Genomic DNA, 17,602 nt, shown 5'->3' with positions numbered 1-17,602 from the left:
TTATGAAGCTTAAATGGCAGTGGGCGGATAGTTCGAAAAAGCGATAGACGTTGGGGTCCCAAGGTGCTAGAATGACGACCTCTCACCGGAAAGCGCAGCGTTGGAAGACCCCCACTAAGAAGGTGGGCAGACGATGAAATAGATACTGACTGAATTTCGCGGATTTTCCTGCAGGAGCGTTGCAAATGACATAGTACTCCATCATCATCGTGGTCAACCGATACGAGATGTCCACCGGTGGACATAGGTGTCTTGTAAGGACTTCCGCATCCCACGGCCTGACACCGCCTGAATCCAGGCGGTTCGTTTCATGTCAACGTTTTTTTCTGAATAATAAGTAGCCTATACAAGGAACCAAAACCTTAATTTGCTATAATCCGCTAAACCATCAATAATGCGGTTTAGCGGATTATAGCAAACTAGAGGATGCCCGCGACTTCGTCCGCGTGGATTTAAGTTTTCAAAGATCCCGTGGGAACTGTTTGATTTTCCAGGATAAAAAGTTGCCTATGTCAATTACAGGGACGTAAGCTACCTCGGTACCAAATTTCATACAAATCCATCAAGCGGATGAGTACTTAGGAATCCCGCGGGAACTGTTTGTTTTTCCGGGATAAAAAGTAGCCTATGTCCTTCCCCGGAATGTATCCTAAGTCCGCACAAAATTTCATTAAAATCGGTTCAGCGGTTAAACCGTGAAAGCGTAGCAGACATACAGACAGACACACTTTCGCATTTATAATATTAGTATGGATTAAGGGGTTTAGTTCCTTGTGAGTATATCATGGACTTCCGCAAAATAACGCCTGCTTCTTTATGTACAACATATTTTAAAAAGTAGCCTATCTAAGTATGTCACGCTCCAGGTCAAAAATCACATCGATCCGTTCCGACGTGATTGAAATGCAAACCATCAAATCAACACTTTTGCCTTTAAACATTACTAGCAGTTGCCCGCGACTTCGTCCACGTACAATTTCAAAGCCATGAGATTAAGAAATTTTCTCACTGTAACTTTGCGGTCTAAGGCGTCATATCGCCACGGGCGAAAGTAGCGCAGCGATAGTCTCGCCGTGCCACCAAATCCGATACAAACTGTATGGGCCTATCTATCTCCACAGGGCGATACTATCGCGGCGATACGACGAGACTCTGGACAAGTATAACGTCGCGGTCGACGATATCGTCGAGTTTTGCGGCGACACCGCCACGTTACGCCACAGTTGAGAGGCGCAACGAGGCGTTGCGGGCAAGTCACGCGGCGATCTGTTGCGCTCTCGTAGCGTATTGTTGCGTGTCGCGACGACACGTTGGTGGAATTATCGTTGTACCGTGGAGAATGGTTATCCGACGATAGTAGGACGGACTCGTCGTGATACTCTCGCTCGTGGAGATGGCGCCTAAGTTCGAAAAAGAAACCCAGGACAAAAGAAGAAAAAGGATGCCATGCATAGGACCAAACAGGGATTCGGCTGGGTAGGTATCTTTCGCTTACGAAATCTACCTGTGAAATTGATAAAAATGATGGATATTTGGATTATGAAATTATGATATCAAATGGGAACCGCTTATCAGTTAGCGATTTTATAAAATAGCAAGCTTTGCAGAATGCATTTTTTATCAATAGGTATGCTAGTATCTTGCTTGAAACTACATAAAGACCAGCGAATGATAAAACATAGAAAAAGCGTTTCTGACAATAAATTGTCAATATTGGATAGAATCAGGCGTTACTTTGCGGAAGTTCATGTTTAGCAAGAAACAGTTAAAAATTATTTTGCTATAATCCGCCAACATAATAAATCCGCCGTTGGCGGATTATAGCAAAATAATTTTTAACTGTTTCTTGCTAATAAATTATCATTCGAAAATAGAGGCCACAAACTAACATTTGATAATTAATATGAAACTCAGCCAATTAAATTAGCGTAAATCGCTACAGGTTCATGATTGGTTCAAACTGTGTTATACGACACCGGCAGCTGACGTGATTGGCCAATGAAAATTGGCATTTACCGAGTTGCAATACTTATAAATAGTTTTGTGTATAACAAGATTAATAAATAAATTCAATTCAATTCAACTTTTTGTACCTACCTGACAGATTGTACCTACCTAGTTACCTAGGAATATTATGAAACGGATAACACTCCTGTAAATCTGTCGACTAAATAATATAGTAGAGTCCAGAGTTAGTTTAGCCCACAGATCAGGAAAAGCTTATCTGTGTTTTATTTAGCCCATGGATGTATGAAATAATAATTCTTATTAGTTACTACCTAGAACAGTTTATCTATACATACATTATAAATGCGAATGTGTGTCTGTCTGTCTGCTAGCTTTTCACGGCTCAACAGTTTAACCGATTGTGATAATAATTTGGTACAGATTTAGCTTAGGCATATCCCGCCGACAGACATAGGGTACTTATTATTCCGGAAAATAAGTTCCCAGGGGATTTTAAAAAACTTCAATCCGCGCGGACGAAGTCGCATCTCGTAGACATCATTTAGTTGTTTATAGTTTAGCCGCAACACAGATAATATTACTTACATAGAGTAAGTAGCAAAAAGTGGATTATTTATAAATTCGGAGGATTATTGTGATTGAGCTATCGTAAAGGACATTGTTATCGCTTATCGATTCGCTCCGTGACTTTGGTGAAGAGCATTCAAATTCAAATTTCTTTATTTGCATTAAATCATACTAATCATACTATTATTATAGAAGCGAAAGTTTGTATGTGTGTGTGTGTGTGTGTGTATATATTTGTTACTCCTTCACGCAAAAACCACTGGACGGATTTGACTGAAATTCGGAATGGAGATAGATAGTATCCTGGATTAGCACATAGGTTACTTTTTATCCCGGAAAATCAAACAGATCCCACGGGATTTCGAAAAACCTAAATCCACGCGGACGAAGTCGCGGGCATCAGCTAGTAAATAATAAAGCCTCAATTGCTCAACGGTTATAGGAGCGGACTGAAATCCGAAAGATCGGCGGTTCAAACCCCACCCTTTGCACTATTGTCGTACCCACTCCTAGCACAAGCTTTTTTTTTTTACTTTTTTAAAAACTATATCTTATCATTTTGCCCAAAATCCGTCATCTGTATCTTATTAAACAGTATCATCATAGGATCAGTGGGTGGCATCGAAACCGTTGCCACCAGTACGGGGTTCGATTTCTTCTCCTTCAGAACAAGTAGGTACTTCAATCAAAGACTCTTGAACAGCAAAGATAAATAAAAAAAAAACAAAGTTATTTCATTTATTTATTATCATTTTGCCCAAAATCCGTCGTCTGTATCTTATCATACGGTATCATCATAGGATCAGTGTGCGGCATCGTAACCGTTGCCACCAGTACGGGGTTCGATTTCTTCTCCTTCAGAACAAGTAGGTACTTCAATCAAAGACTCTTGAACAGCAAAGATAAATAAAAAAAAAAACAAAGTTATTTCATTTATTTATTATCATTTTGCCCAAAATCCGTCGTCTGTATCTTATCATACGGTATCATCATAGGATCAGTGGGTGGCATGGTGACCGTTGCCGCTAGTACGGGGTTCGGTTTCCCCTCCTTCAGGAGAAGCACTTTGATCAAGGACCCCTCCCCTGCTTGGCCGGTGACGTTGCGGAAAAATAGATCCGGGTTTACATTCTCGTTGAAGATCTCTTCGATTTTCGTGGGGAATTTTATTTGGTTGCCTGGTCCCAGAAGTGGTACCTATAAAAAAAGGATTTTTGGTTTTACTTTTTAGGCGTTTTCATTGTCAGTCTCAATACAGCAATAGGTCGTTGGCTTAGAAACTTGATTTTTTTATAGGTCTAAGGGACCGAGACCGTATTTCATATTAATTTCAACGATTTCCTGAGAAAGAGAAAATTGATAGACACAAACAGACGGACACCGAAGCGATTCTATAAGGGTTTTTTTCCATAGAGAACACTCAAAATCAATATGAGAACAGGTTAAAAAATGATAAAAATAAATTAACACAAAATATTGCGTACCTTAATATAAGGGTTGTAGACCTTGTAATTGGTAGAGTGGACGTAGAAAAGTATGGAGAGGCCGATCACCGCCTTTTCCGGGGACGTATTTTCAACTATCAGCGTCACACGGAAAACTGGGCCCAATCCTTCGACCTAAATAATATAAATAAATAAAGTTAAATATGCAAATGAAGTTCGATTATTATATATTCAAAATCTCGCACGAAGAGTTTCGTACCATCGTACAAGAAATCTCAACCAAGAATCTAACCAGTATAATAAAAATTTATCAATCCAACAGCTACAACAGTAACACTGCAAGTTAATTAGGGACAGCGCCATCTTGATGGGATTTAATAAACTGATTATTTGGTCGTAAATCACACAATTTTTTTTTATGTAACTACAAATTCACTTTTTCCCTTACTTATGCTATAAGACAATAGTCATTATCATCATAATCAACTCATTGCCAGCCTACTACCGAGCACGAGTCTCCTATCAGAATGAGAAGAGATTAGGCCATAGTGCGCCACGTTAGCCCAGTGCGAATTGGTAGATAGTTATGAGACATTGCTGCCTGGCAAATTTCATGATTCTAGGTCAATGGGAATGTATATTTTTTGATTCCCCCGAATTGATAGACACGACAGACAGATAACGAAGTGATCCTATACGGGTTCCTTTTTCCTTTTGAGGTACGGAACCCTAAAAATTAGACAAGCTGAGACAATCAAAGGCTAACTGTGGTAGAATGAAAGACACCTACCTCAGCAGATAGTGTTATAGGCTCCATCACTCCCGCGCCTACGAAGTTATCAGACTTGGTGTGTGCTTCTAACAATGTTTTAGCGGCAACCAGCCTCAATCTGTTCAGTTCGTGTTGGAAGCTTTCATGCATCGCTAGAAAACAAAAAATGAGTTAAAAAACTTTTCAAAGTCAAAGACTTTTAATGTAATAAAAAGGATTGTTGCATATGAAAATGAAATCATCAACCCATCACAGAAGTTGAATAGGGGATGAAAGTTTGTATGAAATTCCTGCAGTAACACTTTTTATACATTGAAAAATCTTAACAAATCATTGTCAACTATACAAAGAAAAATCAAAACCACCCGTTCTTAGGATTTCGTATCTACAAAGAAAAAAAAGAACCCTTATACGATCACTTTGTTGTCTGTCGTCTGTCTGTCTGTCGTGTCTGTCAAACATCATCAAGGGAATCAAAAGTTATAAGGTACCACTTCCCGTTGACCTAGAATCATATAATTTGGTAAGTAGCAACGTCCTAAAGATAGCACAAGTAAAGGAAAAATCTGAAAACCTGTACCTACAAATACACGGTGTATTTGTAGGTACATCATAAAAAAAAGTCGTTTTTTTTTTTATGATTGACCCATTCTTTTGCAAAGGGGTTTATTTTAAGCTCTAGAAGTTATTGCAACTCAGTTTATATTCACCTATAGGGTTTTCCCTTTCCCTCGCAGACTGTTCTAGAAACAACTTAGACTTCTTTGGTATGAGCCAGGGCTTCTGTGCGACGGTGGAACCAGTGGGTTCGATTCCCGCCGCATGCGCGTTGAAATCGGCAGTCCTTTTTAGGATCTTTAGCATCAGATTACCATCTGGAAAGGATTTATTTACAATGGATCACTAACCTCTATTAATATACCTAAATAATTACACGCTGGACCTGCTATTGCCGACCTCTTTTTGAAGCAACTTGATTTTCGCCATTTTGACGCTGATAGCAGCTTGCAGCCCTGAATCTTAAGATTCTACAAAATTAGGTCAGTCCGTTGCGGCGTGATTGAAGGACAAACCAACAAACAAACACACTTTCTTATATCCAATCTTTGAAAAGAGCAACCGCCGAGTTTTTTGCTCGTTCTTCTCGGTAGGAAAGGCATTCCGAACCAGTGGTAGATGCTTTTGACGATTCAAAAGAACTTGTAAAAGTCTATTTGAATAAAAATATTTTTGAATTTGAATTTGAATTTCTTATTTTAAAATACATATTAGTACATAATATTTAGTATTTATAAGTTTCAATACTCACTAGCTGTCACAATAATAAAAACGTGCTCTTCTTGACCAAGTTGTCCAAACTTCATCACGGACACCACATCTGAAACAAATATTGATCAACGGGTGACCAGAAAAAAGCTAATAGACAAACACACAAGGTCCAAGGTTCGATCTCGTGAGGTTTCTAATTCGAACCGCTAAGAAATGGTAAGCCTTTCAGGCATCAAATTTCCCCTCCACTTTTAAAATGAGTACTTTCAAGTCAAGAGTGAATAGGCATCTTCTAGTCAAGCGCGCTACATCTTGGGCTGCATCATTACTTGCCAGCAGACCTAATTGCAGTCAAGAATGAGCTTAATGGAGGTCGCATAAGAGACCCACCGGCGCACGTTCTTTCCGGAATTCCAGAATCTCTTAATATGGGCTGTGAATTGCCACCGAAGGGGTTTTAGTAGGTAGAAACCCCACCGAACTTGATATAAACTGAAGCTATTTGGAAGTTGAGGACTAGATATTTAAATAGAATAATTAATAAAAGAAACCTTTCCTGAAACAGACAGCCTTTTATTCGGGACGTAGCCACAGAGAGAAAGAGATTGGTACAATGTTGCCACAGAACATAAAATTTATACACAATGACATATCATAGGGTATGCGTTCACACTTCATCAGAACTTAAGAAGTCCCTGTCAACAAAAAACAGGCTTGATTGCAGCCAAGAGCTATTATCCCGTACTCAGTAGTGGACTGGCGATGGGTTGAGATGATGATCCTACCTCTTAAGAACATGGTGTCTCGAGTAGCCTTTCCATCGTATAGATGCAAATGTCCCGATGCGAGTGCGACGGCCACCAGCGTCACACCTAAGTGCAGGATCGGCACCAAAGTCATTGCAACTGGGCGGTGTTCTAGGCTCACCAACCATTGCCTTTTGCCCTGAAATAAACAATAAAAGCTTTTGAATCTCGATTGATTTGTTTAATTTTAGCGGGCTCGCACCTCTATCTTTTCGGAGTTATGTACATATCACTTGCCTTATCTGTGAAGGAAAACATCCTGAAGAAGGGTTATTATTTTAGCAGTCTATGTATGTATGTTTATATGTATGCATGTATGCATATTTGTATCCGATTCTGTGTGTCCCACCGTAGCGCCTGAATGACTGAGCCGATTTTGATAAATAAGTGTCAATCAATTCTTTATTATGGTTTGGGTGACATAGGCTATATTTAATTCGAAAAAAATTGACCTGAGGGATTTTACATGTGTTGAGTATCAAATGAAAGAGGAAAAATTACTGAGTTCATAAATATAGTACAATGTTAAAATACACTGAGCGATAGAAAGCCAAATTAACTATCGCTATCTATCGGCAGTTCGCGGGTAGTAGTCGGGTTTTAATGCTGTTTAACTTTATTGAGTTCATAATCAGGAATTTAAGACATGACCATAGATAAAGAATATTGAGATACCTTACCTTCTTGCTATAACAAGCGAGTGTGTTGTCGGTGCATATAACCATAACACTGCTGTCTGCAGTCAATACTTCTATGGCAACTATGTGTGCCTCCGTGCTGAAGAGCTGACGACCTTCCTTCCAATCCCTCTTGATCAGACAAACGTTTTTCTCTCTGGAAAGCGACATTTGTAGAAATTAGATTTCAGATCTGCTGAAGGTTTCGGCCAGGCCTTGTTACCAGTGGTAACTTACCACTCTACTAGCAAAGACGTGTATTATACGTAGTATACTTTGACATTACATGGCCCTTACCCTGGCTCAATGGTAAGCGCTATGGTCTTATCAGCGGGAGGTCCCGGGTTCGATTCCCGTATGAGTATGAAATTTTATAATTTCTAAATCTCTGGTCTGGTCTGGTGGGAGGTTTCAGCCGTGGCTAGTTACCACCCTACCGGCCAAGCCATGTCTGATGTCACCAAGCGATTTAGCGTTCTAGTACGATGCCGTGTAGAAACCAAAGGGGTATGGGTTTAATAGAAACTGCCATACCCCTTCCAGGTTAGCCTGTTTCCATCTTAGACTGCATCATCACTTAAAACCAGGTGAGATTGCAGCCAAGGGCTAACTTGTATCTCAATAAATTCCTAAAGGGCCGGCAACGCATCAGCAGTACCTCTGAAATATTAAACTTGTTGGTTGATATTAAAATGATGGAGACGAGAAATCTTAAATGCTATTGTTTTAATAATATTTCTCAATATAACCTAAATAATTTTGTATCACCTTTTGTTCTGATTCTACGCATAAGCAACCTACATATTACACCTCTGATGCTGCAAATGTTCATGGGCGGCGGTAATCACTTAACACCGGGTGACCCTGCCTGCTCGTTTTCATTGACTTTACATAAATGCAGTGATAGTTTGGTGATAGGCGAATATTTATTGTTCTGTGATAAAGTGCCGAGAACACGTGAATAGTGCAATATACTAGGTTCAACGCATACCTACCAAGTGGAATGAAGCCAAAGCGCGGTGTCTCTTTTACAGCATCTTAAAATCAGTTTTATTTACTCTGACCAACGACTTCTAAGACTGGCGGTTTTTGAATCATGATCGTAGTTGTCGTTTTACTCAAAGGTGCGTTAACATCACACAACTACCCATGCAGCATATGCTAGGTGTGTGTTGCACCTTAGTGCAAAAAGCAATAAATACAATCAGTTCACCTTGTGGCTACAGTAATCCTGTAGTCTACATTATAGAGTCCCGTAGCTACCATTTGGTATGGTGTCCTTTTAACTGTACACAGCTTTACCTGTATTTAATTATATATTTTTTTCATAGTAATATATTTGAATTTAAATAATGATGATTGTGAGTTTGTTTTAATAGCCTATCTTTCTGACCGAGTTTGACAAAACTTAGCTTACATCCTACAGACAGGCATAGGCCATATCCCTAAAAACCCCCCCAAAGAGTTCCCAAGGGATTTTGAGAAAAACTAAATTGACGTAGACAGCATGATCTAGTCACTGCCCAAATTATAAATGGGGTAGTGTGTTTGCTTCGTTGGTTCATACTTTATTCACGCCGAAACAAAGCAATGGATGGTTGTAATTTTTTGTATGAAATTAGTTAAAGACTTGGAGAGTGACGTAGGAACTTTTAATCCCACAAAATAAAGAGTTCCCGTGGGATTTTTAGAAACCTAAATCCACGTGGACGAAGTCGCGGGCATCTCCTAGTAGTTTAATAAATTAAAATAGGGTCTACTTAAGAATTTCCTTTGTTTAAAGTTCTTCAAAAATTAATTACAATTTAATGTTACTTACCAAACAAATCTGTGTAAATGTCTGTGGATCCAACACAATAATTTCCCCATCTTCAGTTCCCACTACCAAGCAGCTCACAGAGTACTTATCAACAGAGCTCATTCTCAAAGTTGTAATACATGCAATCTCTCTGTGTCGTTTCTTCGGCATATCTGTGGAATTTTCCAGAAACTCCATCTGCTGTTCTAGAGTTAAAGAGAGGAAATCTCGGGATTGTATGCTTAGAATCTTTTGTGGCATGTTGTGGAGGCTTTCTGTGAGTGTTAAGATGGTTTCTTCTTTACGGTTCGCTGGATTAGTTAACTGGAAAAGAAAGAAATCATGGCAATGTAAAATAATTTTCCAAAAACCAAAAATCCTTTCTTAGTGTTTGTGTATGCCTAATAAGGAACTTACTGACAAAATTTTGAATGCCCCAGCATTTAACTTTGAATTAATAGATCAGTCAGTCAGCCAGGGCAAGTCTTTTTATATGTATAAACTAGCTTATGCCTGCAACTTTGTCTGCGTAGACTACACAAATTTCAAACCTCTATTTTACTCCCTTAAGGGTTGAATTTTCTAACATCTGATGATCTACAGGATGTCTACATCATAATAGCTATTTGCATACCTCAGGCTAATCCATCCAGTAGGTGCTTTGTAATAGCTATCTGCATGCCCAAGCCAATCCATCCAGTTCTTTGAGCTGTGTGTTGATAGATCATTCAGTCAGTCTGTCAGTCAGTCACCTTTTTTTCTATTATATTTATATTCAAAACTTTACCTGTTTCCAAACCTCCATCTCACTGGCATTCAGCTCAACAGTGGGCAGGAAATACTTATAGAACAACTTCAAGTTCCTATAAATATACACACAAGTGCTGAACGCCACAGCTATCAGAGGCATGCTCCGAGGTGATGTCTCACTGGTGTACAGGCTCACCACACTTAACGGCAGATCTGGTAAAGCTATGTCCGATACTTGCATTGCACCTTTGAATATCTGTAAATATAAACAGCTATTTCAGACTAACCTGCTGGGTGATTCACTAACTCAGTGCCTAACAATGTATGATAGCCACCGACCTCATTTGATATTGGTTGGTTCTACAATGCTGCTTCATTGAGTGATATTAAAATATTTTTGGCAGAAAACCTTTAATGGATTAAAAATAAATGTCAAATGAGCTTGGTGGTTATTATTCAGTGTTAGACACTGAGTTAGCGAATCAGCCTACTGGTTGCTGTAGTCTGAAGCACCATAGGTAAGATCTCTTTGCATATTAGAAGTTTGATATTTTCACAACTCCAAGGGATTGTATACCGGAGTACCTTCACGCATTCCTGAGAAAATCGATCTTAACAGGAGACATTTTCGCATTGGAGGTACGGATTACGGAACTTTTGTCGGTCAGTACAAAACTAAGTAATTATACCTTAAGTCTAGTCCCCTCTTCTCGTCGTCCCAAATCGCCGACCACAAGTTTAAATTCATTGTCGTTTTGTAAATCGACAAGTGCTATGTTCGACGGTAGCGTATTGATGTCTATATCGTCATTTCCCGCCTCTACGTCTAGCCACCTGCTAATGCCCCCCATTTTTCTCTAATCACTAGATTTCAAATGCCCATATTTCAACACATTTTATTCAGTTAACAAATTATTGTGTGCACATTTTGTAAATAAAATTATCCGTATTTTGTTTACATTTTGTTCACATGACAACCATTGACAATTTGATTTGACATTTCTTTACGTCAGACGTCAAGTGACATCACTTAACTGACAGAAAGAGGCTTTGGTATTACCATTCTAGAAACACGGTTTCCCTATAAATAATTTCTGTACCAAAATTGTTTGTCTTTACTAGTTTTCAAAATTGTGTTTTAGGCACAACTACACGGAGTTTTGTACGCACAGTATCAATGAGAAAATATAATATCTGCAATAGCTTTTATAATCAGGTCTCGTCCAATCCTAGGCCCATATAAATTATTAGCTCGTATTTATCTCTAAAAAAACTTTGTTAGGTTAATATTAAGTATGTTAGGTTAGCATAAGTTAGTTTTACAACATGTGCGTATGGTGTATTACGTCTTATGATAAATTTAAATAACTCTGGCAGATTTTTTTTTTTTTTGTTTATATTATGATGTATGTGTTTTTATTCGCAGTATTCACAAATACTATAAAAACTTACATAAATATAAAAATTACAGAACAAAAATGTCATCCAAACCACTGTAACGAGGCAGGGTGTCTAGAACGCTGGCTGCGTTACCTCGTTGAATGGCCAGACTAATAAATATAATGTTTGCAGAAATAGTATATTTAAACTAAGCATCTGAGAGAGTGGAGAGATCAAACACATTTTAAATATTTTTTATAAACAAAAAATAATAATCAAAGCTAAATCTATACTCTATACTAATAAATAAAATTGGAGTGTCTGTCTGTAATTTCGAAATAACTATCGCATATTAAGGTCAAATGGTTATTTGAACGATACTATTTTTTGCTAATTTTTGTCTGTCTGTCTGTCTGTCTGTCTGTTTGAAAAGGCTAATCTTGGGAACGGCTGAACCGATTTTGACGGGATTTTCACAGACAAGTAGAGAATTGACCAGGGAGTAACATAGGCTACTTTTTAACCGACTTTCAAAAAGGGAGTTGTGTTTTTCTACCTATGTACACCGAAATCTCCGAGATTTCTGAACCAATTTGCGTCATTTCTTTTTTAATCGATAGAGGAATTTTGCGACATTGTTTCATAAAAAATTTGGAGTCCAACTCCTCAATCCTGATGCTGCAGGGGATCTGACAAATCCACGCGGGCGAAGCTGCGGGCATCAGCTAGTCTATAATAAAAACAAAAATATTATCCTCAAAAAGGGAAAATTTCTTTAACTGGTAATATACCTGCCAGCTGGTAGGTGTCTAAACGTCACACGAGTGGCCAATGGCCATAATATGCCAGATGCCATTCGTGGAAAAGTCAATTTGACAGCTTCTGTTCTGCGATTTCTGTCGTGTAACGTGTTGTTAGTGTGTTTTGGAGTGTTTGTTATTGTGATTTAGAACTTGTGAAAGATTTTAAAAATCGAACACCTGAAAAAAAAAGAAACTGCAAATCGCATGTTCTACTTTTTAATGGACAGTGTATATCAGCCGAGTAGACTCGCTCAAGTGTATTTTGTGTGTGACTAATAAAGTCGGAGACAGGATTTTCCCAATATTATGTGGAATATTTTAATAAGGTTGGTTTCTATTTATTTATTTATATAATGGTTAATATTGTTCTAAGTAATAATATTCGGTACCTAACTATGTCGCGAATGAAATTATGAATGAACGCCAATCCACATTGAAGCACGCAAGGTCTCAAAATACCAGGCACGGTCGGTGGTGGTAAATTTAACGCTGGGTATACACGATCAAGTTTACCGACATCTAAACCGATATCAGTATGCTGTCTCATTGGACTGTTTGGACTTGGGGGAACTTTACCTACTTACGCTGGCAATATACATACGTTCAAGTTTACCGTCAAGTTTGCAGCTGACTTGAAGTGTGTATGGCCTTGACATCATGCACACTGATAGCCAACACGGTCAAGTCACAGTTCAGAGGGAACTTCTAACTAAACATTGACGCTTTGACGTTACTGGCAGGCGTCAAATGCCTTTGACGCAGGTAACCCTAAAGTTTCCCTATTTTTCTTTGATTTTACGTCACGATAGCCTAAGCGTCACTCATGGCATCGATTCAGGATCAAACCGAGAGTTCCCTCACTGAAGTTCACTCTGGTCAAGTTTAATGGACGCCGCTTCAAGCCCGCTGCAAACTTGACGGTAAACTTGATCGTGTATGGCCAGCTGTAAGTAAAATCCTTCCAAATCCAAACAGCCCAATGAGACAGCAAGTGATGGCTTACTAGCGACAATGAGTTCATTGCCCATAAACTACTTCCAATCAAATGGCAACTATCTCGCTACTGGTGTACGTGTAAATAAGGCTTAAATAAAAAATTCGCGTGACGCGTGCTACTGCTATCAGGGTGTACATTCCAAATTTGAAAAATACTAAGCTTATAAAAAAAATTCCTTGATCTAGGATCGTAGATAGGTACATTGTTGGAAACTTCATAGTTATCTTGAAATGGGGATAAATAAAAAATGAAATTCCAATGTAAAAGTAATTACTTTAATAAGTAATGCGTCTGTGATGATTCACCACTGGAAAGGCGAGTAGCTAGCAAAGCAGTTTCGCTAGTTGGCTTTTATTTTATTTTCGTCTCCGGCCTCCACTCAGACGAAGAAACTGTTTTGTCCCATTTGAGTCACAAACCAGTTTTGCGCTATTCGTAAACCTCGAACTAGGTACGAACTGCGAAGGGTGTCATGCGTAGATAAATCAAAGCCATACAATACTTTTACCTATACGATACCTACAGCCATAGTTCATCGACTTTTAAAAGGACTGATCATAAGATAATCGGCTGATTAAATGGTTTTTAGTGTTCACCATAACCTAACCAAGGAAGCTAATCAAAAAGAAATGGTCGGTAATGAAACTTCCATCTTAGACTGCATCGTCACTTACCATCAGTTGAGATCGCAGCCAAGGGCTAACTTGTATCAGAATTTAAAAAAAAGAAAAACTACACTTCGCGTGTATGTATCAGTGAAAGAATTTTCGGAATCAGATCACTAGTTCCGGAGATAACCAGACAAAACCTCTACGCGCGGCTGACATCTAGCCGTAGGAGCAATTCTTAGTGCAATAAAAGTGTTATTTTATTACTATGGGACAAAATCTTCCACCTAAGGCAATTTACAGTCAACATCTTCATGATGAGTCCACGTTCCTACAAGATTCGCTACAGTCCATAATCCGCGACCGATGGGATCTCACGCTTGGATTTACTCGTACCGTTCCATTCCAAGCGACACTACTAATCAATTCGCTGTCTGATAGAATGAAAGTCCATAAGTACTAAATATGCATTTGGAAGAAAAAAACTAGTCAAGTGCGAGTCGGACTCGCACACGAAGGGTTCCGTTCCGTAAAATCGTACTAGAAATAACCCTTTTTAGGGTTCCGTACCTCAAAAGGAAAAAAGGAACCTTATAGGATCACTTTGTTGTCTGTTTGTCTGTCTGTCTGTCCGTCTGTCATGTCGGACTCGCACTTGGCCGGTTTTTTAAGTAACCACAAATTCACGGTTTTCGCATTATTCCTTTTACTTGTGCTATAGGTACTATTACGACTGTGTGTGTGTGTGTGTACTAAATCCATACTTCCATACTAATATTATAAATGCGAAAGTGTGTCTGTCTGTCTGTCTATCTGTCTATCTGTCTGTCTCTCTGTCTGTCTGTCTGTCTGTCTGTCTGTCTGTCTGTCTGTCTGTCTGTCTGTCTGTCTGTCTGTCTGTCTGTCTGTCTGTCTGTCTGTCTGTCTGTCTGTCTGTCTGTCTGTCTGTCTGTCTGTCTGTCTGTCTGCTACGCTTTCACTGCTCAACCGCTGAACCGATTTTAATGAAATTTTGTACAGACTTAGGATACATTCCGGGGAAGGACATAGGCTACTTTTTATCCCGGAAAAACAAACAGTTCCCGCGGGATTCCTAAGTACTCATCCGCTTGATTGATTCGTATGAAATTTGGTACCGAGGTAGCTTGCGTCCCCATGATTGACATAGGCAACTTTTCATCCCGGAAAATCAAACAGTTCCCACGGGATCTTTAAAAACCTAAATCCACGCGGACGAAGTCGCGGGCATCCTCTAGTTACTGTATAAAGTCAGAAGCTCTAACTAGTTTTATGTGCTCGAAAGTAATTTCCGTAATGTTGCATGATCTGACTGTTTGTTTGTAAGAGTGCCAAATCCTTTCATTACCTATTAATTAATATTCAAAATTCAAATAGCTGTATAATAGCTACTTACTTAAGTACCTACATTGTCATCACGCCTTCTGAACACACTTCTGAAATAAACACTTCTGATTCTGATTCTTAATACTTATTTGGATTTCTGTGATTGTCATATTTTGTACAGTGTAGATTTCTTATACCTTTTTCAATTGCTGATGAACTTATTAACCTGGTATAGGTACGATATAATTAGGTAGGTAGGTACCTACCATAATATGCAATACAAAATCCTGATTGAATAATCAGTAAACTAATTAACTAGCATAGTTAACTAACTACTTAGTTGTAGCACGTAGGTACTTAATTACATAAGTTTAACTATACCTCGATAGGTGTCCTAATATTATTTGCCCAAACTAATAGCCTAATTAGTTTACGAAATTATAATATTTGTTCTTGATGATTAGGTAAGTTGTTTCATTTGGGTTACTAAAGAACTCTAAGTTAATAAAATCGGAGAAGAAGATTGCAAGATTTGATGCAAGATAATATCTCTCTACCCTTGGACCTTAAAATGCCATAGGAAATCTTTGATTTTCCGGGCCAAAATAGCCTATTTTAACCAAATCGGTTTCACGGGTGTGGTGTGCCATGAAAAGGTAGCGGACAGACAGACAGACACATCTTCGAATTTATAAGAATTTTAGTATGGGTTACTATCTACTTAACTGCAAAAAATAACTTATAGTTAATAAGTACCTACGTACAGTTTCCCGGCAATTAACTCTCAAACTAACAGCAGCATCGTGATAAGAAATCGCACTAAACTAATCAAACAATCACTAAAGCGGCCAAGGCTCGGTTGCTCACAAAACACATAAATTTGCACTCGCCTATTGCTAATTTTTAACATGCAATCATTTAAACGATGCGATGTACCTACCTAATCTTTTACCGAAGACCGAAGCATTGAGGAATGTCACATTTGAATGAATTTGATACAAGTGTAAATTAAAAATTTATAACACCCACGTAACTTGAAAAGAGCTGATAACTTTCAAACGGCTGAGCCGATTTTATTGGATTATAGCTAAGAACACTCTCGATCAAGCCACTTTTCAAACAAAAACACTAAATTAAAATCGGTTCGTTAGTTTAGGAGCTACGATGCCGCAGACAGATACACAGATACACACGTCAAACTTATATAACACCCCTCTTTTTGGGTCGGGGGTTAAAAACCGATAAACCTTATAAGCTAGTAACATAATATTATAGGCATTTATGCAGTGTTTGCATTATGATAATGAATTTTACATTTTATAATGTGCTCAAAGATAACGTTACATAAACAAAGCCACTATATTGTAAAGATCTCTTATCGCAGCCTTGCGTTTTCATATTTTCAGTTATCGGCGAGCATCCGCGAAACGTATCCTGTATAATGGCGATAACATATTGGCGAATGACCTATTAATTGCCATAAAGGATCGATGCATAAAGGCAATTAATAGGTCCACTTAGTGGCCCGCGTTCTGGGCACGATGGGCATGCCCACAACCCTAAAAGACTTGTGACGTCACACTTTCACGAATCTCTGTCTGTCTGTCCGTCCGTCCGTCCGTCGGTCCGTCCGTCCGTCTGTCTGTCTGTCACCAACAAAACAAATGCAAAAAAATATTCTACTTATTATTATATGTTTAGTATAAAGGGTGTAACCAGAACACGAGTAAAAACTTAGCGTTATTATTAAACTACCTGAACACAATCAAATCCCAACAAACGATTTGCCTTATCTTGCAGTTTTAGTGATTAAGTATTTTTCGCGGTATTGACTTCGAATGACCTATTTACGGAACGTTCGTTGACCTCTAGCGTCAGTCAGTTTTATTTGCAATATATTGTAAACTTTAAAAAAATATAGGATTAAAAAAAATCTTAGTTTTTATGGTATCTTATCAGTTATAATCATCAGTACTATCACGTGTCTTCGTTTTTGGTAGCGTCCTGCCGGGCGATTCAGAACACTCGATTCGGTAAGTTATCGTTCGATAAGATGTAATTCACAATGAAAAATACATCTTAATCAAAGGATAACTTACCGAATCGAATGTTCTGAATCGCCCGGCTGGTTACACCCTGTATTTTATCCTTAGCAAAATTCTTCATGAAAATTTCACCAACAAATGCAAAAGAATCACTTCACATTATTCTTGTGTATTTATACCTACCCTTAACAATTAATTCTTTTTCATGGAAAGTCCACCATCTATTTATAACTGCAATCAGTCGCGTCTGCCTAATGAGCTGAATTAGTCTGTGTTATCTTCGCTTGTGGGTTAACGACCACGGCGATTGTTTGTACTAAGAATCCGGGACGTCGATATCTTGATTGATTTTATAAAATTCAGGTAAAGTTTG

The 17,602-nt window shown here is 38.5% G+C and overlaps 2 protein-coding genes across 3 annotated transcripts in view; one reads left to right on the top strand and one right to left on the bottom strand.

Annotated features, from left to right (window-relative positions):
* Nucleotides 1-3,455: 3,455 nt before the first annotated feature.
* Nucleotides 3,456-11,024, bottom strand: LOC123881123 (Bardet-Biedl syndrome 1 protein homolog). The gene is made up of 11 exons (XM_045929722.1): nt 10,742-11,024; nt 10,090-10,308; nt 9,324-9,626; nt 8,718-8,806; nt 7,508-7,661; nt 6,807-6,966; nt 6,062-6,130; nt 5,463-5,627; nt 4,771-4,904; nt 4,020-4,154; nt 3,456-3,732 (listed from the first exon to the last, which is right to left on the bottom strand). The coding sequence occupies exons 1-11, from the start codon at nt 10,901-10,903 to the stop codon at nt 3,469-3,471; spliced, it is 1,854 nt and encodes a 617-aa protein (XP_045785678.1). The 5' UTR covers nt 10,904-11,024; the 3' UTR covers nt 3,456-3,468.
* A 1,265-nt stretch (nt 11,025-12,289) lies between these two features.
* LOC123881112 (rho guanine nucleotide exchange factor 5) overlaps nt 12,290-17,602 on the top strand; it is a 121,703-nt gene continuing 116,390 nt past the window's right edge. For both annotated transcript variants that reach the window (XM_045929692.1, XM_045929689.1), the window contains exon 1: nt 12,290-12,561. The gene's annotated coding sequence lies outside the window, so the exon portion shown is untranslated. The remainder of the gene's footprint in view (nt 12,562-17,602) is intronic.

The sequence above is a fragment of the Maniola jurtina genome, chromosome 3 (assembly GCF_905333055.1).
Source record: "Maniola jurtina chromosome 3, ilManJurt1.1, whole genome shotgun sequence".
NCBI lineage: Eukaryota > Metazoa > Arthropoda > Insecta > Lepidoptera > Nymphalidae > Maniola > Maniola jurtina.
The sequence above is the reverse complement of the archived record's forward strand: the minus strand, read 5'-3'. Positions and strand labels throughout refer to the sequence as shown.